This window comes from Seriola aureovittata, chromosome 10, assembly GCF_021018895.1.
Source record: "Seriola aureovittata isolate HTS-2021-v1 ecotype China chromosome 10, ASM2101889v1, whole genome shotgun sequence".
In the NCBI taxonomy this organism is placed as follows: domain Eukaryota; kingdom Metazoa; phylum Chordata; class Actinopteri; order Carangiformes; family Carangidae; genus Seriola; species Seriola aureovittata.
Window position 1 is genome coordinate 24,191,541 of NC_079373.1, and position 26,444 is coordinate 24,217,984.

Sequence of the window (26,444 nt, forward strand, 5' to 3'; positions counted from 1 at the left end):
AAAGTCATAAAAATGTCATAGTATAATAAGGCATAAAAAGTCATAGTATATTAAGGCATAAAAAGTCATAGTATATTAAGGCAAAAAAAGACATAGCATAGTAAGGCATAAAAATGTCAAATTATAATAAACTATAAAAATGTCATAGTATAGTAAGGCATAAAAAGTCAAAAAAACGTCATAGTATAATAAGGCATAAAAAGTCATAAAAACGTCACAGTATAGTAAGGCATAAAAAGTCATAAAAACGTCATAGTATATAGTAAGGTATAAAAAGTCATAAAAATGTCATAGTATAATAAGGCATAAAAAGTCATAGTATATTAAGGCATAAAGTCATAAGAATGTCATAGTATAGTAAGGCATAGAAAGTCATAAAAACGACATAGTATAGTAAGGCATAAAAAGTCATAAAAATGTCATAGTATAATAAGGCATAAAAATGTCATAGTATAGTAAGGCATAGAAAGTCACAAAAACGTCATAGTATAATAAGGCATAAAAAGTCATAAGAATGTCATAGTATAGTAAGGCATAAAAAGTCATAAAAACGACATAGTATAGTAAGGCATAAAAAGTCATAAAAATGTCATAGTATAGTAAGGCATAAAAACGTCATACTATAGTAAGGCATAAAAAGTCATAAAAACGTCATAGTATAGTAAGGCATAAAAAGTCATAAAAATGTCATAGTATAGTAAGGCATAGAAAGTCACAAAAACGTCATAGTATAATAAGGCATAAAAAGTCATAAGAAAGTCATAGTATAGTAAGGCAAAAAAAAGTCCTAGTATATTAAGGCAAAAAAAGACATAGCATAGTAAGGCATAAAAAAGTCATAGTATAGTAAGGCAGAAAAAAAGTCATAGTATATTAAGGCATAAAATCATCATAGTATAGTAAGGCATAAAAATGTCAAATTATAATAAGGCATAAAAATGTCATAGTATACTAAGGCATAAAAAGTCATAGTATAGTAAGGCATAAAAATGTCAAATTATAATAAAGTATAAAAATGTCATAGCATAATAAAGCATAAAAAAGTCATAGTGTAGTAAGGGATAAAAACATAGTATAGTGAGGCATAAAAAAATCATAGTATAGTAAGGCATAAAAAAGTCATAGTATAGTAAGGCATAAAAACGTCAAATTATAATGAGGTATTAAAACGTCATAGTATAGTAAGGCAAAAAAAAGTCATAGTATAGTAAGGCATAAAAAGTCAAATTATAATAAACTATAAAAATGTCATAGTATAGTAAGGCATAGAAAGTCATAAAAACGACATAGTATAGTAAGGCATAAAAAGTCATAAAAATGTAATAGTATAGTAAGGCATAAAAATTCATAAAAACGTCATAGTATAGTAAGGCATAAAAAGTCATAGTATAGTAAGGCATAAAAAGTCATAAAATTGTCAGTATAGTAAGGCATAAAAAGTCATAAAAATGTCATAGTATAGCAAGGCATAAAAATTCATAAAAACGTCATAGCATAGTAAGGCATAAAAAGTCATAGTATAGTAAGGCATAAAAAGTCATAAAATTGTCATAGTATATTAAGGCAAAAAAAGACATAGCATAGTAAGGCATAAAAATGTCAAATTATAATCAAGTATAAAAATGTCATAGTATAGTAAGGCATAAAAAATCATAGTATAATAAGGCATAAAAAGTCATAAAAACGTCACAGTATAGTAAGGCATAAAAAGTCATAAAAACGTCATAGTATATAGTAAGGCATAAAAAGTCATAAAAATGTCATAGTATAATAAGGCATAAAAAGTCATAGTATATTAAGGCATATAAAGTCATAAGAATGTCATAGTATAGTAAGGCATAGAAAGTCATAAAAACGACATAGTATAGTAAGGCATAAAAAGTCATAAAAATGTCATAGTATAATAAGGCATAAAAATGTCATAGTATAGTAAGGCATACAAAGTCACCAAAACGTCATAGTATAATAAGGCATAAAAAGTCATAAGAATGTCATAGTATAGTAAGGCATAAAAAGTCATAAAAACGACATAGTATAGTAAGGCATAAAAAGTCATAAAAATGTCATAGTATAGTAAGGCATAAAAATGTCATAGTATAGTAAGGCATAAAAAGTCATAAAAACGTCATAGTATAGTAAGGCATAAAAAGTCATAAAAATGTCATAGTATAGTAAGGCATAGAAAGTCACAAAAACGTCATAGTATAATAAGGCATAAAAAGTCATAAGAAAGTCATAGTATAGTAAGGCAAAAAAAAGTCCTAGTATATTAAGGCAAAAAAAGACATAGCATAGTAAGGCATAAAAAAATCATAGTATAGTAAGGCATAAAAAAGTCATAGTATAGTAAGGCAGAAAAAAAGTCATAGTATATTAAGGCATAAAATCATCATAGTATAGTAAGGCATAAAAATGTCATAGTGTAGTAAGGCATAAAAAGTCAAATTATAATAAACTATAAAAATGTCATAGTATAGTAAGGCATAGAAAGTCATAAAAACGACATAGTATAGTAAGGCATAAAAAGTCATAAAAATGTAATAGTATAGTAAGGCATAAAAATTCATAAAAACGTCATAGTATAGTAAGGCATAAAAAGTCATAGTATAGTAAGGCATAAAAAGTCATAAAATTGTCATAGTATAGTAAGGCATAAAAAGTCATAAAAATGTCATAGTATAGTAAGGCATAAAAATTCATAAAAACGTCATAGTATAGTAAGGCATAAAAAGTCATAGTATAGTAAGGCATAAAAAGTCATAAAATTGTCATAGTATAGTAAGGCATAAAAAGTCATAAAAATGTCATAGTATAGTAAGGCATAAAAATTCATAAAAACGTCATAGTATAGTAAGGCATAAAAAGTCATAGTATAGTAAGGCATAAACAGTCATAAGAATGTCATAGTATAGTAAGGCATAGAAAGTCATAAAAACGACATAGTATAGTAAGGCATAAAAAGTCATAAAAACTTCATAGTATAGTGAGGCATAAAAAAGTCATAGTATAGTAAGGCATAAAAAAGTCAAATTATAATAAGGCATAAAAATGTCATAGTATACTAAGGCATAAAAAGTCATAGTATAGTAAGGCATAAAAAAGTCATAGTATAGTAAGGCATAAAAACGTCAAATTATAATGAGGTATTAAAACGTCATAGTATAGTAAGGCAAAAAAAAGTCATAGTATATTAAGGCAAAAAAAGACATAGCATAGTAAGGCATAAAAATGTCAAATTATAATCAAGTATAAAAATGTCATAGTATAGTAAGGCATAAAAAATCATAGTATAATAAGGCATAAAAAGTCATAGTATACTAAGGCATAAAAATGTCATAGTATAGAAAGGCATAAAAATGTCAAATCATAATAAGGTATAAAAAGTCAAATTATAATAAAGTATAAAAAAGTCATTGTATAGTAAGGAATAAAAATGTCAATAAACGTCATAGTACAGTAAGGGAAAAAAAAGTCATAGCATATTACAGCATTAAAAGGTTATACTGTAGTAAGGCATAAAAACATAGTATTTTAGGGGGGAAAAAAGTCAGAGTATAGTCAGGCATAAAAAGTAAGTATAGTAAGGCGTAAAACCGTACTGCAGTAAAACTTATGTTTAGGTCCAGCCTTGCACAAAGGAAACTGTTTGAATGTGTCCAGTTAAGAAGCACCCCAGTGTATAAAGTCATCCCACCTTAATGAGTGTGCCGTCATTGCAGTGCCAGACGATGCCCTCCACTCGGCCCTCTGGATTTTCCTGGAACCAGGAGCAGAGCTGCTGGAAGTCTACGGGTGGAGGGTTTGTGATATAAACACTCCCGTGTGACACCAGGCAGTGGACAGGCTGCTTCTTACTCCCCAGTCCTGCCAGAACAGTAACACTCCACTTTACAGCACTGACAACTAAGATTAGGATTTGACTTTATTTGTTTAATCCAGTAAATATTTAGTACCAATTCATAACAAAAACTTCCTTTAATGTTTCCCCTGTTTAAGGAATGTTAAATGTCTCTGAAAAGACCACTACATCTTAAGATTGGTAAAAGTCACACTTTGATCTCTTGTTTTAGCAAATATATTAGGGAATTGATAAACACATAGATTAAATGTGTTGTAAATATTACTGTGAAATTTGTTCACAAACAGGACACAGACAGGAAATCATCTGTCTCTGTTGCGTGAAATAATAAAGGAATAACAGCATTTAGATAACAATCTGTTTGAAATGACTCTCCCTTGACAATAACGTAAATGCATGCTGAAGAAAAATGTAAATATCACATTACCATAAGGGTTCCCATTGACATTGGTTCCGATGAGCTCCAGCGTTTGTTCCATGAGCTCAGCCAGTGGAACAGTAGTGATCTCCAGCGCGTCTTCATTGTCGGCGTTGGGCCTGAGAACAAGAGCCGCCCCGACTTCATAATCCACCACAGAGGAGTGCCAACAGTACTGCTTGTTGTCCTTCTCCACTGGAACCCAGCCTGAACGTTCACAAGTACCACATCAATACAACTGCAGGCAGTATCAAGCATTTTACATCATGTTGATCATTACTATGTAAGAACTTGTACCAGGTTTGTAAATTCTGATCTTGAACGCTTCAAAATCAAGAATTATACAATTTTATTTTCTTTATCATAGAAGTGCCAGACAATAATATTGCTAAGTGTTATGAACTGCAGAGGTCTATAAGTGAGTCAGAGTGACCTGCAGAGGTGGCAGCTACATTTTTTCTATATTGAGGACATTTATGTTAATAAATCGATATAAATTTTTTTAAGGTCTGTCCTAATACCCACACTCCTAGAAAACATGACAAAGATCATGACATCAATCAAATAATAATATTAATGTGATTCTTGCTAAGTTCCACATTGATTACATCTATATCAATAAGCAAAAGTGTAATCAATATCATATCAGCTGAGTATTCTGGTAAGTGTTAAGTCACTGAAAATGATTTCATAAACAGACGAATAAACTTGGTATGTTAGTAGATGTTTCATTTTTAGGTCGACCCGTGTTGTTGTTTTGGAGTTTTAACTCGATACTTAATACTCAATCCTGAACAGCATATATTGATACCATCATCATAACATGAAGGGAAAGATCTTGTATAGGCTTTTCTGTTCTTATGAGTTTGACACAATGAATGATGGGTAGTTTTTATCATGACTGAGGTGATACAGGCAGCTGAGATCTCCTCCTGCAAACCCAGACCTTGTCAGAACATTTTGCGGTATGTTGATTTAAGTTCAGAATTCAAATTCAAAAACAGGATTTATCCATTCATCCATCATCTCTCTGTAACGACATATCCTGCTCTGAGCTCAGTGTTAACTTTAATGGTGCCAAGGGCTGGAGGTTTTTATATCCTGCACTGGTGCAAGATTCAATCTGCCTTTAAGCAAAACTAATATCAGCTGTAACTGCACATGTGCAGTGAAGCTTTGCTAACGTACACACCCTGCAGGTTACAGCTGAAGAGGATTTGAATGACTATATTTATCTATGTGATATGTGATGAAATGGAATATGTAAATGGCAGAGAACCTGGAATGTGTCCGTGTTCGTCAGGCAGCGGGTGGCCATTGAGATGTTTGACCCTGTGAGCTGGGATCCACGTCTCCGGCACCGTCTTAAAATCTTCTTCTACGTTCCACGTGAAACCTGAAAACAAACACAAAGACAATAAAAACTAGTCCAACCTCCCTGCAGAAACGTTGACATGTAATGTGCAAAAAAAAAAAAAAAAATACTGGTCTTTAACCTTTACAGCTCCTGTGAGAGTGCTGGTACTTTTTGAACCTCTTCTCCGCTTGTTTGTTGGGTTTCCTGTCAAGTCGAGCCCAGAGGTACGGCTGCTCTACATGACAAAGATAAACCATGATTTAGTTCATCACACCGTACACACCAAGCAAATCATAACAGAGTCACTTTCATTGTTTGGTTTTTGTAGAAAAATGACGCCACTATCAATCGACATGTATCCAATTTACAACAATCACAATATGAAGCAAGAAAAACAAATAACTTTCATTTGTCCAGCTCGATACTCACCTTTATAAACTGTGACATAACAGCAGGTACCATCCAGTTTCTCTGTGGCGAGTGCACAATCTACATTGGCCTCCAGAGCGACAGGGTTCACATTTTCAGTGGCGACAACTTGAAATTGCTGAAGACAAACAGACAGAGATATTTAACCATTAGAAGTCTGAGAGAGATGACTGAACTTCTCTTTACTTATTATGGTTATTCTCCTGTAATTAAAAAATAAATCAACCATGTACTAAAACAGAAAGAGGCAGGATTTTGCTATTAGTCCCATTCCATTAACATGTTTTAAACACCTCTATGGTTCAACCACTAGGAGCTGCAAAAAAAAATCAGACATTTTAATTCATTATTGTGGCGTCACTTTGCAGTTTTTGCCATAATGATTATAATACAATTTTCACTTCCCTGGCACTTATGACTGACCCATTTACAATGAATTATAGATCCAGAGATGGACAGTGGCTCAGTGGTGAACAGCATCATGAACATCAATTGGAAAATGTCCCAGAATAATTTACTGACTGTCAAGCTTTAGCTTTTGTTTTCAGTAGTGCTGAAACAATCAGTCAACTGACAGAAAATGTACCAACTACATTTTCAATTTTTTTAATTTACTGTATTAATTGCTGAAAACATTTATCAAGTCAAAACACCAAAACATGTGTTTGTTCCAGCTTCTCATATGTGAGCCATCTGCTATTTTTCTCTTTTTTTTATGTTGTTGTGAGCTGAATATCTTTAGCTGTAGATTGTCAGACAAAACATGCGAGCTGTTGATGTTACTATCACATGTTGTAAATCAAATAAATTTACTGTGAGTGAACAGAACGTTGTAAATGAGCAGAGGTTTTCCAAAAACATTTATACTATTATTGTGACCACATACATTTGTTTTTCAGGTATTTCAATAATTCAGTGGATTTACAAAACACACACACTTCCATCTGGTCATTTTATCAATTGCATGTTAAGATGAACAATGAGTCTCGCAACAGTTTCTCCACAGTAATCACTGTAAAATGCAACAGTCCTACTGTAATTTAACAACTAGAAATCTGTTTCCACAAACTGTCAAAACTCATGTGTATGCTCTGGGCAGGACAGAGTATGAGTTCGACCAGTTGTCAGTCAATGGACTATGTTTTGGTACATAAATAGTTTCTACATGTTAATAGTTTTACAGTCAGCTCACTCACTTAAAACCAGAGTATTAACCTTAGTTAACACCAAAGTAACCAATAGGTATTGAACCCAGCACATGACTTTGAATCTATTGAGAAAAAAAAAGACATTACTTTTACAATATTTTTAATAAATACGTAAAGTACCAATTAATACACAATATACATGGAAATTGTTCTGCTACATTGTTTTGTTTTTTTTTAAATATTAATATTCACGCACGTCAGCGTACAGGTGTGCAAAAATAAAATTGCTTATGTATCATTTTCAGTCAGACAGTAATTTACAGTCGGTCCCTAACTTGATGTTGTCATGGCGGGCTCGGTGGGCTCTTATGGCCGTATTCAAGCAGCGAACAGCGGCTGTCCGCAGGTCTGTTGAGCTGAATAATGAACGGTTCGTGATGTTCACAGGTGAATGGCTGCTGCTGCTGCTGCTGCTGCTGCTCTCACCTGACAGGCTCGTTTTCTGGACTGTTCTTCTTTCACTTCCGTCAGAAACACACACGGTATCTTCTGTTGAACGGAGCCCAGACGTCGCATCTTTGTGTCGTCTTTAATTTCCACCTGAAGCCCCCGAGAAACGTCGGGTTTTTTTTTTTTTCGCAGAGAAGAGCAGAAATTTTAGCGACGTTGCAGCATGGATGCAGGTGAGTTTTCTGGTCACGTGGTCTGGTTCTTCTTCGTCGGTGGATAAACAATGAAATGACTCATTAGCGCCTCCTTGCTGTGGGCTCATTTTACAAACTCAACTCCAGCAGCAAGTTTGGAGAGGTTTGAAGATTTTATGTATATTTATTTCCAACACACACTGCATATATTTAAACTCTAAATCAAACTTTATGATGACAATGACAATATATGCATTTATTTAAAAACATCTTATTCTGCTTTGACTAACCTTGAATAACCTTTTTCCCACAAAAAAGGTCCATTACTTTGTTAAATATATATATCAAAAATCACATTTACTCCTTCTCCCCCATTTAAATATCTAGAATCTACAAAAATGCAAATATTGTTCATTTCAAAGGTTGAACTTCTACACACAAGATACTCAACTTCACTAAAAGGTCCATTCTCAGTGTACGTACATATGTGCACGGGATGCCTCAAGTTTCCACATGACTTCCCAGCTAGTTGTAAAGGTACAAATCATGCTCAGTTTTAAAGTCAAATGATAAGCAAAAAATAGATAAATAAAGAAATGAATTTTGAGTGAATGGGGATCATATTAATCATATTTTGACAAAGTTGCACATGGGGCAGTAAAGTGTGTTTTGTTTTCTTCGTTGCAGAATGCAATACATAAATGTAATGAAATCACAGCCTTGATATTGTTTTCTTTCTCCCCTGGAGGTAAAAAAGCAATAAAGTAACATTTATTTTTTAATTAAATGTTTTTACTTTATTTAAAGACACATTAATTAAAAGTTTTGTAATCTAATTAAACACTTGTTTTGAACAATGTTTACTAAATGAAGTAATTGAGCAATAGCTTATAATTAATGAGTGAATAAGTGTAGATTATGTTGCTGACAAACTTCATCTCCATCCAGAGCCAGGGCTCACTTTATTAGGTACACCTTTACAATCTCTACTAATGCAATTCATTACCACAACTCTGCAATAAATTCTACATTTGCAAAGCTTACAATGTTGGGCTTTTAATGACATTTTTGCAAATGTGTAAATTTAATTGTGTGTTTTTTTATTATTTAAAGGTGGTGTTGCACTGCTACAATATTTTGAGAGGTGTTTCTAATCATTTGTCCTTCCAATTTACACACATGAGGAGGACAGGATTTAACACCTCTCAATTTAAAGCAGTCTAGTACAATGCCATCACTATAGCAGCAAAGCTAAAACATATAATTTAATTAACACCTTTGTGACTGTGTTAACAAAATCCCAACATTATAAGCTTTGTTAAGTTTAAAAATCCCAGTGCAGGGCACTTCTGTGTAACATGGATTCTCTACAACTGTCTTCTGTCTCAAGAACAGAAACAAAACGCACCATGTGATGAAAAATTAAGTAGATTTATTTCAAAATTATAGACAAGAATTTTATTGGCAATAATATGCTCATGCACACAAACACAGGGAGAGACAGACCAAATAACTGCAGCTTTTCACTCTCAGTATAAGTTTAGAGGAACAAAGGTCATATGATGTACAGTATGTTCAAATTTACAATCACTTTGATGAATATAGTTTATGAAATACACAATATTATAAACATTTTCTGATATTTATCAGGTAACACTGTGGCAGTATTTCATTCAGTTCGCTCCCCCTTACAGAAATATCACAGAGCTACTCTGAATAGTCTGTTTTCATGTCTGGATTCACAAACAGCGTGATGTCACTGGAGTACTTCCTGTCTGATACTTCATATTCATCATCTTCCTCTGCTCCCTGTTGAAGGTCCATCTCACTGTCATTGTGCTTCCACATCTCTGTCTCTGTGTCGTCTTTGTGTTGCCCCGCAGACCAAAAGGTGAAAATGTTCCTTTTTCCAAACAGACAGAAACAAAAAAAATGATATGAGAAACATGATACACATGGATCAGTAAAAGTAAATCAAGTTCAGTAGACGCGTTGAAGAGGCTATAAGATAGTTTTCCTCTCTAGTTGCAGTTTGTTAAACTGTCTCCTGCCGCAAAGTGCATCATAAAAGCTTTAACTTTAGTTTTACACATGCAAAGGAAACAGAGTATGAAGATCATGAGCTCTAGTTGTCTCTGGTCTGTCTCTTTGATCACAATGAAGCTCCATAGACACTACAGACACTAGGCATCTGATAACATGACTCACAGTTTGTAGTACCACACAGCACCTGCTGCTGTCAGAAGCAGGAGAATGACGCCAAAAATGATGAGTGCCGTAGGTACAGCTGGAAAATAAACCAAGTTGTATTAATGATTGCCACAAACTCTTATCTCGTTTATATCATATATCTGTGCAGCAGTTCAAATCCCAGCTTAACCACACACTCTTATTGGGGATCCAGATCTCTCAAAGCTGCGGCAGGTGTCTGAAACCAGGACATGGCCGGGATCCTCCAAAAACCTGATCATAACCAGGACACTCAAAAACATGTAAACACATCCATCGAGAAATATTTCTGTTCCATTCTGATTTCTTATATGTGGGGCATGAGTGATGAATAGATGGCTGGATGAACATTATGTAAACAGGGCACCATGGCTCAGCTTGTTACCATGGTACTTAGCAGCTGACCATTGCAGTTCAACCACCTAAGACTAAGTCAATCTCATGGTACAAAAGATTGTCTAAAACCTCAGTAAGACACTTTGTTTTTCTAAATATTTCTTAATATTCTTGTGTGTTTTGTTAATTAATTAATTAATTAAATGGTAATACCCTTATTTATATATCCTGTCCCTGTTTTTCCGGATAGGGTAAGGTAAGGTAAGTAGGAAAAACATCTGTTGAAAATATAAAATATACTCAAAGTGACCTCTACTGGCGACTAGATGGAGATGCATGAATATAATTTACAAGTTTCCGTCCCTTTCAGCTCAAAACCTTGAGCTCCATCTGCGTTTAAAGTCATAACAGAGAGGAATAAAAAAAAGAATTAGAGTAAAGAATTTTGCTTCCTCTTGGAAAAACTGACAAAAGAACATCACAACCACAAAAAAAATAAAAATACAGAAGATTAAAGACGACAAGGACGCACCTCCTAGAGAAGGTTGTGCAGAGCTCACATGCGGAGGCAGCAGCGACACAGAGGTAGAAAAGGCAGCAGTGACGACAGTAGGTTTCGAGGCGATGAGGTGAGAGAGAGATGTAGGAATACGGGTGGAGAAAGTTTTAAGAGAAGTGGAGGTGGAGGAAATCCTAGATGAACATGTTGTCTTGAGCAGGAGAGTAGAAGCTGTAGTGGAAGCTTTCTTCTCCGGGGTTTTTGTTGTTATTGGCTTTACTGAGGACGCGGCCTTGGTTGTTGTTGATGTAACCAGAGCTGCAGTGGGCGTTGAGCTTCGGGTCAGTGCTGTCGACGTGGTTGGAGACGTGGAGGTTTGGGTGCCAGAAGGTAGTAAATGTAGTAAATCTGCAGGTGGTGAAAAAAGGTTTACATTTACAATGCATTCATTGAACTAACCCACTTTATACGGTGGCCCAGACTCGTCAACACGAATGCAAAAGCCACAACACAAATAAATTGTATTTATGTTGTTGCTTTTGCTTCGTGTTGACCCATCTGGGCCACCGTACCAGGATACACAGATTCATGAGTGTTGAAGGATCATTAAAGAGAGGAAGGGAATAAAAAGAGAACAGTTTTCTATTTTGCTTATATAATATATAGGAACATTCATTAAGGTTCAGTAAATGCAAAATAAATAAAGCACAATTTTATTTTATTATTAAATTTTTAAATTTTATTTATGAAATAACCTGTACCTGACGAGCTGAAGCAGTAAACACCAAACGGTTTGTCTGCACTTGCGCGCCACGTCACCACCCCAGTTTTACCCTTTCCACAGTTGTTGTCGGGCGTAAGTCGTGGGAGGACTGCGATCTGTTCAGCTATCCAGCCGAATCTGTTAAAAAATAATACAGTGTTGAAAATGTAATTAAAGGACGGATGAGTCCATTGCTTTAAAGGGGAATTACACCTATTTTAAGGTGGAGCTCCAAGTCTATACACAGGTCTTGGGGAGAACTACTGCAAATGTGAAAAAACGTTTAAAATAATGCTTTTTTGGGGCTTCAGGCGTCTGATAAATCGCCTTAAGTGATGTCACCTGAGTCAGCATTAGTTGGGTGTGAAAAGCGTCTTCATTCATTGAGGATTTGTCTGTGGTTGTCATGGCCACCCGATAATTTTCCACATTTCTATTTTCATTTTGTACTCTCTGTGCCTGATCTTATATTTATCAAACCATTTCCCTCAGGGTTTTGGTAGTTTCCAGATTGTGGAGCCCAGGTGGGATTCAAACCCAGGACCCTGTTGATGGAAGACAGAGCTGAACAGTTAAATTCACAAATACCGTAAGTCTAATAACAGATCTGTTTGACATCCAACTTTTCCCTGTAAGAGAATCGACAGTTGAGCTGCATGTGCAGACTGAACAGCAGGCAGACTGGAACAAGTTACTGAGTGACAAATATTCACAGCTCATATGGAAACACCTTTCAGTCGTACAGGCTGCACTCACACTTCAGTAGGACTGAGTCTGCTGAGGGAGCAGGGCTTCATTTTGTCACAGAGACACACAAGTTACTTCACGAGCTTAAAGTATCGACTGAACAAATGCCTGACGTTTTTTAAATCTGTAACGTTCCCCTTTAATTTCCAAATCCTACCTACACAAACACACTTATGGAATAATAAAACTCAATATTTAACATTTTTTCAGCTGGTATTGACGGCTAAACGACATGATGCACTTGGTTCGGTTCGTTTTTTTGCGGATTAACTGATCAATAATAAAGTGTAGTAAAGCTCTCAACTGTAATCTTAACAGGTATTCACATCTGCCACACCACAACAGTCACCACACGTTTTCTCGAGCCTACTTGCACGTCTCCAGTCCCTGCTGCAGTGCTTGCTCCATCTGGTCTCTGGTCGCTATGGTGACGTTCAGAAATAGGCAGGCAGCTCTGGCAGCAGTGAAGTTCAAGGTGTACTTCCCTCCTTCAATGAGCATGAAGACTCCAGCCGTTATGGGACTTTGAGGGACTAATGACATTTTTTGTAAGAACACACACATTTTTGTTAAGATACGCATGAACTTCTGCATCTTATCTTTATAGCTGTGTACATTTAAAGTGTAAATTTATATCAATGGTAAACTCACTCTAACATCATTATATATTGTGATTTAAACAATATATATGTTGGTACAATGAATAGGAACCTAATATAGTCACACGTGCTAAGGGTTAATTCATGGTATAGTGGAGACAACTAAAAATACACAGTAATGGAAATTTTCTGCATGATTCTCATGATTATATTTGATAAATGTGCATTTTTCATGTGCATGTATTCTTGAAGCTTCTATCTGACTGTGACCATAGAATTAACTTTTTTATTGTCACATGAAAAACAACTAAGAAGAAGTTAGAGCCGAAAAAGGTCCTGAAAATATTCCTTTAACCATAAGAGATCACGCAAAAACTAATTCTTAAATGTTACAAATTCAAGCATTGAAAGTGACCACAACATTTTCACACCAGCAAAATAAACAAATACATAAATGTTCCAGTATCTGGTGAAAAAATGTGGCGCTCCACCTACACCAGAAAACAAACAACTTACCTTGAATTACACTGGATTCTGCGGCAGGAAACAAAGCTGCCAAACAAAACATTAAACACTGAGTAAAAAATGAAAATCTTGCCATGTTTTGCATAAAATATATACAACTGCAGCGGAGCGAAGTTGAACAACCAAATAAAGCGAATGCAGGGAAAAAGCCTCAAAACAAATGTGATGTCCATAAGAAGAGGAAACAGGAAGAGTAGGTCAAATCTGCTTGACGCCCTGTTAAGAGATAACACCCACGTCCACACATCAGAAAGACCTGGACAGAAGCTCTTAGTGTGCTTGATCCAAACAATTATCAAATTGCAGATATAGGATATTTATATCAAGTTCAACACTCTCCTGGTTAAAAATGAAGACAAATTGAGGATTTCCAGGAAGTATTAAAGCGGGATGACAGGAAACATCAACTTTAAACAGTCTTCTAAGATAAATAAATAACAGAGAATGATCCTTTTGGCGTTATCGTGGAGCTGATCGAGCACATGCAGGTTGCTCCATGCTTCTTTATAGAATTGGTGCCTTCACAGCCAAATATGGAAAAAGAAATATTTGCTTAAAAATAAACATCTTTATGGAGGTTATCAGTGGTTTGCTGATTTTCTGCCTTGCCAGCATCTCTCTTCCAGAGGTGTGTTTGCTCTGACAGGAAAGGGAACTTCCGCCACATTGTTCCTGCTTCTGTGTTTTCTTTCTGTCTCTTTTTCACAACCACTTTCTCTCTTCTTCCCTATGAATTCATCAAGCTCATGGTGGTATTTTCTATAATGTCTCCGCAGCTACATGTCGCCAAAGAAGAGTGAGAGTGTTCAGTCCTCTTCCCTTTTTCCTTCAACCCATCACAGAGGAATAACAGCGTGTCTCCTGGCACACGTCAAAGACCCAAACAGGAACAACATGCAGCTGATGACGGAGCATCTTTGGTCTGTTTGCGTGTTCGGCGTGGGCGGGTGGCACAGTGGGGGGGATCAAACCTCTAACCTCCACAGTGCTGTGCCACATTCACTGATAATCACTTTAACTCCGGTGCTTTGTTGACAATGCCTCCACTTCCTCGTTGCTACAAAACCCAATACGAAGAAAAATGATCTATGATCTATCTATCTATCTATCTATCTATCTATCTATCTATCTATCTATCTATCTATCTATCTATCTATCTATCTATCCAGCTATCTATCTAAATGCCCCAAACAGAACACAAGGATGAAGGTGCAGTCACATTGTGTAGACAACCATCTATCTTACCTTAAACTCACTCACTTGCCTAATTGAATAGATTCAGTACTTAGTACTTAGTGTTGTCCCTCACTTGTAAGTTGCTTTGGATAAATGAGTAAATTTACTGTAACTTGTCTGATCCTTAAATACACCCAGGTGTTTCTCTCTGTGTAGGAGCAACACCTCATTACAGTGACTTTATCATCCCTCGCTGACAGCGAGGATGTTCTGCTGTACAAAGGTGCAGAGGACGAGAGAGTTCAACATGACCTACTTTCATGACTCGGTGAATATCATGTGAGCTTCCTGCCTGCTTCAGGCTTGCAGCATGGATGACTGGCTGTAAGGGATACAGCACTGTAACACAGATAAGAGCTGCAGGAGAAGCTAATTGGTCACACTTCCCTGGTCAAGAAGAGTGGAAGTCTCACTTCACCCAGAGGGAGAGAAAAGCATAATTCACTGTTAAAAGTGTGACAATTTCTCTTCACGCAGCATCAACACAGGAAGTCGTCCTCAGGGATAACAGCAGATTGTAACTGAAACAGTTTTTCTGAAGCCACTGATTCAAAGCCAATTAAACACCCCCCCCCCCCCCCCCCCCAAGACAGACTTGTTAAATAATTTACTCTTCCTAATTGTCCCTTTTTGTTGTTTCTCTTTCTCTCTTTTTTTAAAGAAATATACATGAACTGTATCATTGTTATGTTAATATAAATGTTAGTGTTAAAACCCATGGAGAAATACATAAGAAATAACTGCACCTTTGGCTTTCCACACTTTTCAAATACCAAAGAGGCAGCACAAGTGTTCCTCACACATTCCCTCAAAAGAAATGTCACTGACACCAATTTTGTCATTAAGACACAACAAACGTCATCCTATCTCCCTGCAGTGTCCAGAGTGTCAGTAACAGCTGGGCCTTCTTTTCCCCCTCTGCTCCGTGGACCTGAGGTACACCTGAAGACTGGCTATGAAGTCCAGGGAACGGCATGACTTTTCTGTTTGAAGATTTCATGTGAAAATCGGAATGAAAGGCCAACAACATAGACAAAAGGTTTCCTCATACCAGAACACACGGACTGCTTGCCTCTGTCCCACACAGGTTTTTGTCCTATCACGTTACCTAATGAATAATGAACGATGACAGGAGCCACCCCGTGAACTCGACGTGAAACTGAGAACTTCATTCACCTTGTTGGCCAGCGTCCTGACTTCAAACCAGGAGCCCCATCTCCTCTCAGAGCATCATCACGGTAACGCTGAAGTAAACTCTGAAATGTCACTCAGAGCCAAATCCCACACGGACCTGCAGACAGCCGGGAAGTCCTCGCTGGACCACAGCTTGTACAAGTCATTCTCCATGAGCAGCAGTAACGTCAGCAGAGGCGGCCGGTTCGGGAACGGGGCAACAGAAGAAGTCAAAGGTCTCTCCAGGCCGACCAGGAGGCCCGTACGGGTGGTCAGGCCGGTCAGCGCCATCAACTCCAACGGCTCCTTCCTCCAGATCAACCACCTGCAAGGAGAGCTGGTCAGAAAGAGGAAGGTAAGGACGAGGTTGGGTGATGCATCAGATCTCAGGCTTTTCATGCATCCTAAGAGATTTAGCACCTGGAGGAAAACATCAACTGTAAAAAACTCTTTCCTTTAGGACAAATTCTTATAATATCTCACTCGATGGACAACATACCTGTATTTGCTGGTTAATAGCATCGCCCTCACTGCTGCGATGAACGTGAAGAAAAGCTACTTGACCGCTAACGTTAAATGTGAGAGAGTGAGTTTATGAGCGAGTTGCAAATCAGTTCCATACAGTGTTTTGTAATGAAAAGGATGTGAAGTCACTGACGTCATTTAGGGAAGTTCAGAATCTCACCACAAAGACTTTTTTTTTTTTAGCATTCTGGAGCTTTCTGTCATATCACATGATCTTCATCACCAAATGGAGTTTGCCCAGTTGTTGTGGAATTTCTATGGAAACCCTGAAAAGCAAATGAAAAGATTTGTAGGGGGGTTGTTTTTACAGATTAAAAAAAGTTTCCAATTTCTACAAAAAAAAAATTCTAAAAGAAAAAATTACAAAAGAAAAACAAACAAACAAAAAAATCTAAAATAAAGAAAGAAGAAAAAAAGAAAAGAAAGAAATGTTTTTTTTAATCTTTGCAACCAACCCCATGAGGAAAATGAAGTGAAAAAACAACTTGCCTCTCAGGGCTTCCGTAAATTGCAGATGTCCGTAAAGTGGTGAGGAAACAATGGAAACACCTACAGTTCCATGACAACGCCATTTGCTTGATGAATATCATTTGATAGAATCAAAAGTTCAGACCACCTACTAAACGGATCTTGCGATGAGATTATTTTCTCAACTACCTAAATGACTCAAACTGTTTTCCCCCAAAGTCAAGAGTGAACTCTGAACGTCAGCTGAAATATTCATCAAAAGATTAAAGATTAATCCTAAAATGGTAACAGTGATGGTGAAAATGGATGTTAAGAACCTAAATGTTCTGTTTGCTGTGATAAGTGTGGAAAAAAAAAAAAAAAAAATGGTTGGAATGAGGAAATTCCTACTGGCACCAGTCCCTTTGTTTTAGTCTGAACTCTTTAATGTTACAGATGTTACAGGTCTTTTCCAAAGTACTGTGCATCCAGAGACGTCATTTATTATGTCTCAAGACAAGGTTCTTTTTTTTGGTTAATTCTCTGTAATCCATCATTTTATGAGTTTGTCTCCTTTGGAAATGAATCTCTTTAAGTTTCTCTCCCACAATGCTCGGCACTGAAAATGTAAACGTTCCCCAGGAATGCGAGGATCTGAGGAAAGAAAACAAGTTCTTATCAAATGAGATCCACATGGAGCGGATCATGATGCGCACAGAGAATGAGCTGACCATGAGGAACCTCAGGAACCTGAACCAGGAGCTGCAGGCGCAAGTCAAAGAGGTACGCTGGAGCGCTGGACACAGTTTTAAAACGGCGCATCGCTCAAGAAGATAAGAAGCAAAGGCCTCCTGCCTCCTCTGAGCTTAGTATAGACATCAGAACACAACCACCCACTTCCCAAAGACATGTGACCTCTGCCCTCACATCGGCTCCATAGTCTGACACTAATCGCACTGAGTGTTATAAACTGGATACTCTCAGTCGTAGATATTATTGACAGCTTCAAATAAAAGATGTTATATAGAGTCCCTGAGGTGCAAAAAAAAACATTAATATATATAAAACAAATGTGAAAAAGCAGAAAAAGTGTTTTAAGACAACACCACCCTGTCTAAAACATCAATTATCTATGTTGTCAAAAATCTTATTCTGAAATGTCACATCAAGCCTCTTTTTAAAACTTACTTTCATCAGAGAGCTTTTTCCTGGTTGTGTTTTATTTCTCGTTTTTTGTTTTAGTTGTTTTATCTGTTTTTCTTCACCTTGAAGATCTATTGATTGTATTGATTCTATTTTATTGCTGCCTTTGGAATGTAGATTTGCTCTATAAATAAAGATTATTATGATTATTGCTCTTTAATTAAAATCTGGAGGGAAGTAGCAACATCCTCTTTGTGACCTCTTTGTAGCAGCAGCCAACAATCTTCTTGACTCTCGACCTGTTTGTTTGCAGTAATCAAGCACGATGATTAGACACTGTGGCAGTGTGACATTACAGATACGAGGCCGAGTCAAATACCTAAGCACAGTTCATCACACTTTTCTCTCTTATCACAGTGTTGTATGACAGCACTTTGGTCATGATGTTGCTGCTTTCAAAATCTCTTCAGACATGCAAATTCAGAGGAATGACCTTTAGTAACATGAAAATAACTCATATTAACGTATTGACTGTCCATTTTTCTATATACATTATGTGACTGTATATTAGCCTTTAAAGGGGCACTCCAGTGGTTTAAAATATAAACACTTCCATAACTTTGCAAGAGAAAAAGTAAAAATTCAGTTCAGCAAATCAATGCAAGAGAGGCCCAAGATATCCTGACTTTTAGTCTATACGAGTCAAGTTGTAAAAGCACTGGAAACTACATTTCCCATAATGCATCCAATTGCATCTTTTCCAAGATTACTGCCAATGTCTTTCCAAATCCACACCTTCAGTTTGTAACATAGACCTCTGCTATGAATTCATATGGCATCACCTGGATGGCGTGGATTTCCCCTTTAATACTTGAAGACAGTTATAACAAGATACTGATCGTCAGATTAAATCTAATCTCATATGATGTGAATGTAAAAAGCTGTTTCATGCTGCACAGTAGTTTTGACTGACTCTTATTCTTCAGCTGAGTGGATGGAGTTGTGTTACACCTACAGACAAAGGCAGCCTTCTACTGTTTCCTGACCAAGTCACCGCAGTGTGCACACACCCACCTCTCTCTTTCTGACCCCCATCAGCTGAAGCAGAAGTTGTATCAGAGCCAGCAGAGAGCGACGCTGTGTTCCCGGGCTGCGGATGACGCGGAGGAGTCCAGGGGGGAGTCGGAGAAGATCAGGGCCCTGGCTGAGGCTCGGGCCCTCGGGTGTCAGCGGGACAGAGAGGCAGCTGAGGCTGACAGGAGCCGCCTGAGCGAGGAACTGCAGCGGCTTAAAAAAGAGGTGAACAAACACACGACGCATATTGTCAGCTGATAGCGACAGAATGCAGCGATTAATGTCGCCATAGTCCAACATGTGATGTATACACTCCTTGGATTCTCCATCATGACGCCATCAGGGTGGGATGTGACTCCCAAATATCAGCAGTTGCTGTAAAACATTAAACATAGTGAAAGAAACTACAATATACCTGTGACACTTTGGATATTAGTGGCTTGTTTAAATTAAAGACCAGACCTGGCTCAGTCTTTGGTTCCTTCATAACCATAAACGCACACACTGCGATTTTTTTGTGCCAATCCTACTGCCAGAAATACTAACTAGAGCAAATAGTCCAACAAATCACTATTCCCAAATATATTTTCTAAAAGAAACTAGGGGAGCCACAGAAAGGGTAGGGAAGTCAGACAGTATTGGGAAATAGACAAACACATTGTTAGTTTTGATCTTGCCACCTTGATCCTTTTAAGAAAACACAATTTGACTCAAGTTCCATCCAATTTTCAAAGCAAGTACTATTTTTGTACTGATGTTCGTTAACTTGCACTGTCCCTATCAAATAAACAAATAAAATAAATACGATAAATGAATATAAGGAATGACGCCGTTCCACAGTCCAGGATCCACAACCAGAAAGACTTGGGTCGTACTGTTGGTGATGGGTCAGAAGGTCAGATTTGAGAAGACTTGAGGATTTAAAAGAGGTCCAGCTCAGTGATTGCCTTAAAAACAAACAGTAAGGTTTTGATTTTGGAAGCCATTAAAGAGAGGCCAGTATACGGCTGCAATGTAGTCTCTCTTTCTGGTGCCAGTGAGAAACCCATTAACATTCTGCACATCGAGGGGCGAGAGGAAAGAATATCAATAATGAAAAATCATCATCATTTCCGCAGTCGTTCATGTTAACGAGCAGAGCCGTGAACAGCAGATGGCATACCTTTAACCGCAAGAGATGAAGAACATTTTTAGAGACAGCTTCCTCTTCTCTATTACGACCAGACCTCATCCCTGATTCACTCAAGGCATAAACAGGATGTAATGTTATCAGTGGACTGAATTGATTGATTAACTGGGCATCTGTCTTTTTCTTTTTGCAGCACACTGATCTACAGCTTTTACTGGCGCAAACAGAGAAGAACTACTTTGAAACCAAGCTGAAGCTGGACCGGGTGTCGGGGGAGAAACAGGCCCTGCTGCAGGAGAACAGGAGCCTGGAGGGGGACAGAGACGACCTGCGACACAAGCTGAGACAAGTCACACAGGAAAATGTCCAAATTAAAGACAGGTGAGTGCAGTTCGTTAAAGGAAAAGGTGATCTAATCAAGGCAAATTTTGTGGCATTAAAGCTGCACCGGGTAAGATTCTTATAGTGTTCACCATTACACCACAGGAGAGAATATCCCATCTGACGGAGATATTATAGATCCACATTATTTCTCAAACTCTAAAAGGATAAACACGTCAATTTGGACCAATTTGAGCCTTGACACAGCAGGAAAACCAGTAAAAAAAGATCATTACAGCAGCGAAGGGGAGCAGAAACAAAAAACATAAATGAATCGTCTCCCAATTAAAAAACAACTGAATGGATATTATATTGAATTTACAATGAAAGACTCGATAAGTTTCTCTAGATGATGCTGGATCGATGTCGGACACTAGAGTCCTGTTAGATTGCTCCATGTTAAAGCTGCATCGATCATTCGATTTTTGGCCACTAGAGGGCAGAGAAACATCATGTCATGCTTGCAGCCTTACGTTACACATCCAGAACACATGAGGCAACATTAACGCTCATTTAGAGTCACGCGTTACCCATTTAATAGCCACGAGGAGTGTGTGGAGGTTTGAAAGAAAGATACAACTCCGTGTTATCAGCATAACAATGGGAAGAAATACCAATGAAGTGACTAAATATGCAGCAGAGAGAGTAAACATGGGCTGTATGAAGAAAAACGATGGGGACCGAGGATAGAGCCCTGCTGGACGCCACAAAAATGAACAGAGTGGTCAATATAATAATAATGATAAACAATAATAAAACTTAGTGCTTTCTCATAGTGCTGGACAAAAATAAGCCAAAGAAATATGTTAATCATGATCCATAGTATGAAATCCTGCTGTTACATTACAGCAGCATCGGCATGCATTATTCATCTGCATCTGTTTGAAGTAGATCATTAAAAACCCTTTAAAAAATTATATTTCAGTGTATATGTACTCTACGCACTGATAGGTCAAGGTTTGTTTTTTGTTTTTTTTTTAAAACTAATCAGACACAGAACTGATAGTACATAGGTCCAATAGCACCTAATACGTCTTACAGAAGGGAAGTTGGGACAATGTAAAGGGAGTCAAAGGAAGGACATCTTCCTTGTCTCCCATGTCTTGTGTAAAAAGAGGAAGAAGCTATACAGTATGGTTGAAGCTGATTGCAGCCCCTTATCAACAAACAATTTAGTGTGAACCTGCTCCGCCTATAGGAAGCAATAACTCAGCACTTAACAGCAAACCATATATAACTGTAACTGTATAAGAAAATCAGAAGAACAAAATCACATCAACAGTCTGTCTTAAGGACAAAAAAAATATCTTTTGCCACCATTTTGGATTTAAACACCTTGAGCTCTAGTTTTTCGATTACCAGAAATGAATCATTTTGAGTATAAAGCTGGGAGCATGCTGTATATTGTAACATTAGAGGAACATCAGATCAGATGAATGTCTGCACACCTAATCTGAACAGTGTTCACCACAAAACCCCGAAGCATCAAAGCAGATGATGCAGCTGCAAAAAATGAAAATGGAAAAGAGGAAAAAGATCAGGAACGCCATCATCGCAGACCTATTCAACTGGCGACCCGCGGGCCAACTACGGCCCGTCAATCAAGTCCGACTGCCCCGCCGATCAATTGTTTAATTACAGAATACATTTTTGTAACAAAATTAATCCTGTAAACCACATCACATGTGGCATCAGATGAACAGGTAAGTTCAGTTCATCTTGAACGTTTGAATTCTCTTTGCTCTCTTTTGTCATTTTGTTAATATCGCAGCTTGTGAGCCGCAGAAAATCAAATTAACAACTCGGCCTGATTTCTGAAAGGAGGCCTGTTTACTATCTTTCTCAGTTATTGATTAAACTGCTTTTGCAATGCGGCAATATAATAATTTTTTTTTTGTTGGCATTTTCTGTGTATGTCCTGGCTGAATTCGTAACACGTGACCCATAACTGCTCTTTGAGCGTAATCAAAGCCCAACTGAGATATTATGTTTAGGAGTGATGTCACACATACTGTACGGGAAAGCACAAGAGCAATGAAAGCTGGCCTGGAGGAGGAGGAGCTGAAAGGAAAGCAGAAGAGATGAAGGAAATGAAAAGAGAAAGAAGAAGATCTAGAATGACAGTCAGTTGAGCACATACCTCCGGCTCAGACCAAACAATCCTATCCTCCCCACGTCTTCTGTGCTCGACTGTAGCTTTGAGAAACAAAGATGAAGGTCAGAGAAGAGGAGGGCTGTTTGATGAAGTTTCACAGGACACAGGGTGGTTTTTCACTTAAAAGTAAAACCTCATTAAATCGCACTCCTTCACCTTAATGTTGACGTGTGCAGAGGTGGTCCCCAGGTGATTCTTCAGGGGGAAAATGGGGGTAAAACTCTTGAATCCAGATGTGCTCAGTTAGTACAGACTTATCCAAACACATGGACAACACACACCCATCTTTAATGGTGTGGTTCTCTGATTTACTTGCAGATAATTGGCTTGTCGCTTTAACGACACAAGACGAGTTTAGGGAGGAAATAACAGCAAAAAATAAGCTTGTGTTTGTTGTGGAAATGGAATCTGAATAGTTTAGAAGATATTTTGGGATGTAATTTCAGTGTTCTGTTTACAGTGAGATGAGTTCGAGGCGCAGAGCGATGGCTTCTGAGGAGGAGAGCAAAAAGGCAAACCAGGCTCAGCGGGAGGCCGAGGCTGAGCGGCGCCTGGCTGAGAAGGAGAGGCAGGAGAGAACGGCCGAGTGCCTCAGCTGGAGGGAGAAGCACCAGGAAATATCCGACAGGTTCAGAGCTCAGGAGGACCTGAAGGCTCTGAGGCAGAACAAAGCAGTAAGAAAGCATCACATCACACCACACCAGTTAGAACGAATCATACACCAGCGATCTCTGAAGGAGGACGTTGTCTAAGTGGTAAAATACGCCTGAGATGCTTCACCGTCATGGACGTTTCTTCCACATTATAGATTTTTAAGGTAAATGTTATGTTTCTTTTTCTCAACAGTGTCAGGCCAACATCAAGAGCTACTTCCTCTGCATGACCGAGAGCGATCAAAGGGTTAAAATCCTTAAAAATCCAGACGGCACCCCAAGAAATTTTACGGTGAGATGACTCTAAAGTTATATACAAATGTATGCTGATATAGGAAAGAAAAAAAAAAAAACGGAACTGCACATGTTGAATTGCTCCAGAGATTGATCAATGTCTATACCTGCAATACTGGGCTTTTAAAGGAGGAGGCTTTTTATCTGACAGTAGCATCGTGAGACCAGTTCCTACCTTATGTAATGTGATGTTGTTCAGGAGGGAGATCCTGTGTTCATCTCCACCCCAGAGTCCAGTCCTGAGGAGCCTGAGAGGACCTCATCCAGGTGAACAAAGGTTCAGGGCAGCAGCTGCTGTGGCTCCTGTGGCCACCAGGGGGCCTCAAACACTGCAGAATACTTTTGACAAAATTATTTTAGTAGATCTCTAACAACTGCTAACTGGTAAGCTGAGGTAATAAAATATAGCAGCGAGACAATGGGAAAGAAACCCATTATTATAAAAAACGTCAAGGTCAACTTACAAGCAATTTTCAATTATTTTAAAAAGAAATTACTTAATTGTGACTTGTATTTCCTCAGGACCATGTTCAGGATCTCTGCCCCGCACACGGGGAGGGATCCGGGTCCGAGTCACTTCGATGAGCTGCCCGCCGTCGGAGGGGACCGACCCGACTCTGCACCTCCACGCAGGAGCAGGCGGGTGGTGGATTACTTCTGGATCCCCACAGACCAGGAGTGACCCGTAATTTCCGTAGACGACACTCCTACTCCTTCTTTCCCACGTGCTCTTCAGCAAGGCATCGAGAGTTCAGGAGACCAGTCAGACTGGGGCAATCGCAGATGTGAAAGTGTGAAACATTGAAGGCGTTGGAATTTGTAAGAAAAAAAAACTGCAAAATAAAAGTGAAAAATACTTGGTGCTCATGTACTGGACTTTATTGACATTAAAGCAATAGGAGGTGCACAATAATTATGAATACCTTACAATATGATCCAAATCCATTGCCTTATACATAAACATGGCTTGTGAGCACGATTCTTGGGTAAAACTTGATCATTTTTAGCTGTTAGACTTAATGTAATGAGAGAGGAGGGAGGGAGAAGGGGCTCAACTAAACTTGTCTAAAAAAGGTTTGCTTCTATTTTGCCAATTTAAGAAAAACATTTAAAAAAAAAATGCACTTGTTTCATTTTCCATATCGAGCATTTCAAATAAAAACAGTCACTCCAAATTGCAGGGGGGGAGGTGAACGACTGAAAGCCTTTTAACAGGAACATCAAATTCATAAAAACAAGCTTTTTTTTCCTTTGCGTTCTTAAATATTAATACTTGTAAACCATGTGAAGCGTCATAGGAAAGTCTGCTTCAATAAATTTATTGTGCAATTAGGCCAGGACTAAATCAAATACTTCAGCATTTGCTTGGACTCTAGGTTCTTCTTAGATTTCATTATCCCAGCACAAAAAAAACAAAACAAAAACAAAAGCCCATCTAACTAAGAGGTAGAAACACAGGCAACTTTGAAACGTTACGGCGGCACACCAATGATTACAGTTTTTTAAAATATCGTAACATTTGGAGGATAAGTATTGCAACCACTCAAGTAATAAAAGACAACAAATAGGGACAGATAAAGGAGGAGGGGGGGGCAATCACAAAAAAGGAAGATGCTCATCAGTGACTATGAAGAGCACTTTTATTTAAAAAAAAAAAAAAAAAAGAAGCCGAAAACATTTTTTTTTTTTTAGTAAGCATAGGTTGACTAAACCTGCACCTTAATTCATTATGAAATGCTTTGCCAGCTTATGCTTCACTCTCACTTCAGCAGGGCCCCTTGACATTAATTATACTTGGTGAGGATTTTCACTGTGGATCACTCTGCAGCCTGTCTGCTCATTTTAAATCCCCTCATCGTGTGTGTGTGTGTGTGTGTGTGTGTGTGTGTGTGTGTGTGTGTGTGTGTGTGTGCTGACAGGGAATCCAGGCTGGGCCCTGACAGAAGAACACAAAGCAGATCACTGACGAGACCTCACTTGTCTTATACTTGTAACTAGCAATTAGTGAAGCTCACCACTAATTTCACTTATTCAGGGGAGAATCCTAAACATTCTTAAATAAACCAGTTTCCTATCGGGGGGGGGGGGGATCAGAATTGGAAAAATTGAGTGGAAATGAAAAACATGCAATAAAAACAAAACACCCCCCCCCCCCAAAAAAAAAACAGATACAACTCTAAACAGTCAGAGCAAAAACAAAAAAAGAAAAAAAATACACATGGTTGAGCCACTCCAGACTTCATGTAGCTGATCAGGACACAGATCCATAATCAAACATCCATTAGGCAACAGATCAAATGATGCTGCTCAGCCCATCATCATGGTGTGGGTGGTAACACATGAGGCCCTACAGGTACAAGCTTTTCGGTTTATATTTGCGAGACAGAAGCAGCTGAGTGCCACGTGGTAGTGGTTAAATTAAGCATGGAGTTTAATAAAGGAAAGGCGAGTGTAATAATAAAGATAAGGTCGATCTTCTACACCATAATGCTTCGACTTGGTTTTCTCAATCCGCTTCGTCCTCGGACTCCTCCTCTTCCGCCGTCTCCAGCCAGGTGAGCCACTGGTTTACCTGACGGGGGATAAACGGGGGGAAGATTTGAAAAGATTCCTGTCAATCTTGCACTAAATAAGTTGAAATTAATCGTTTCATCTGATGTTTATGAGCTGCAGATATTCAG

General features: G+C 37.9%; 4 protein-coding genes across 7 annotated transcripts in view; 1 reads left to right on the forward strand and 3 right to left on the reverse strand.

The window, feature by feature from the left end:
- Positions 1-7,906, reverse strand: part of rlig1 (RNA 5'-phosphate and 3'-OH ligase 1) — a 23,485-nt gene extending 15,579 nt beyond the window's left edge. Inside the window, exons 1-6 of one of the 2 annotated variants that reach the window (XM_056386839.1) lie at positions 7,698-7,906; positions 6,064-6,181; positions 5,774-5,869; positions 5,557-5,673; positions 4,287-4,484; positions 3,695-3,864 (exon numbers count right to left, since the gene is read on the reverse strand). In XM_056386839.1, the coding sequence (XP_056242814.1) occupies positions 3,695-3,864; positions 4,287-4,484; positions 5,557-5,673; positions 5,774-5,869; positions 6,064-6,181; positions 7,698-7,787 (789 nt within the window). In that variant the 5' untranslated portion in view covers positions 7,788-7,906. The remainder of the gene's footprint in view (positions 1-3,694; positions 3,865-4,286; positions 4,485-5,556; positions 5,674-5,773; positions 5,870-6,063; positions 6,182-7,697) is intronic. The other variant, XM_056386840.1, reaches the window with a different exon arrangement.
- Positions 7,763-25,430, forward strand: LOC130176030 (coiled-coil domain-containing protein 88B). 3 transcript variants are annotated; one of them, XM_056386837.1, is made up of 10 exons: positions 11,728-12,271; positions 14,330-14,473; positions 15,667-16,317; positions 17,577-17,717; positions 19,176-19,376; positions 20,474-20,661; positions 23,277-23,490; positions 23,663-23,761; positions 23,963-24,030; positions 24,286-25,430. In XM_056386837.1, the coding sequence occupies exons 3-10, from the start codon at positions 16,051-16,053 to the stop codon at positions 24,443-24,445; spliced, it is 1,338 nt and encodes a 445-aa protein (XP_056242812.1). In that variant the 5' UTR covers positions 11,728-12,271; positions 14,330-14,473; positions 15,667-16,050; the 3' UTR covers positions 24,446-25,430. The 3 variants fall into 3 exon arrangements, with proteins under 3 accessions (XP_056242811.1, XP_056242812.1, XP_056242810.1); XM_056386836.1 differs by lacking the exon at positions 11,728-12,271 and adding an exon at positions 7,763-7,894 and having other exon boundaries at positions 14,330-16,317; XM_056386835.1 differs by having other exon boundaries at positions 14,330-16,317.
- Positions 9,277-13,902, reverse strand: lyve1b (lymphatic vessel endothelial hyaluronic receptor 1b). Its single transcript, XM_056386838.1, has 6 exons — positions 13,545-13,902; positions 12,800-12,962; positions 11,681-11,820; positions 10,953-11,327; positions 10,064-10,142; positions 9,277-9,758 (listed from the first exon to the last, which is right to left on the reverse strand). Exons 1-6 carry the CDS (start codon positions 13,636-13,638, stop codon positions 9,563-9,565), a joined length of 1,047 nt encoding a protein of 348 aa, XP_056242813.1. The 5' UTR covers positions 13,639-13,902; the 3' UTR covers positions 9,277-9,562.
- eif4g2b (eukaryotic translation initiation factor 4, gamma 2b) overlaps positions 24,621-26,444 on the reverse strand; it is a 16,244-nt gene continuing 14,420 nt past the window's right edge. The window contains exon 21 of the mRNA XM_056387171.1: positions 24,621-26,335. Within this exon, the coding sequence (XP_056243146.1) occupies positions 26,270-26,335 (66 nt within the window). The 3' untranslated portion in view covers positions 24,621-26,269. The remainder of the gene's footprint in view (positions 26,336-26,444) is intronic.

Excerpts from the sequence above, each read along its gene's own strand:
- lyve1b (XM_056386838.1), bottom strand. The coding sequence starts at position 13,638 with ATGCAAAACATGGCAAGATTTTCATTTTTTACTCAGTGTTTAATGTTT. Across the intron at positions 11,821-12,799 it reads CAGGGACTGGAGACGTGCAA|ATTCGGCTGGATAGCTGAAC; the intron begins GTAGGCTCGAGA and ends ATTTTTTAACAG. Across the intron at positions 9,759-10,063 it reads GCTGTGTGGTACTACAAACT|GAACATTTTCACCTTTTGGT; the intron begins GTGAGTCATGTT and ends GTTTGGAAAAAG.
- LOC130176030 (XM_056386836.1), top strand. The coding sequence starts at position 16,051 with ATGTCACTCAGAGCCAAATCCCACACGGACCTGCAGACAGCCGGGAAG. Across the intron at positions 16,318-17,576 it reads AGCTGGTCAGAAAGAGGAAG|GAATGCGAGGATCTGAGGAA; the intron begins GTAAGGACGAGG and ends AACGTTCCCCAG. Across the intron at positions 23,491-23,662 it reads CTCTGAGGCAGAACAAAGCA|TGTCAGGCCAACATCAAGAG; the intron begins GTAAGAAAGCAT and ends TTTTCTCAACAG.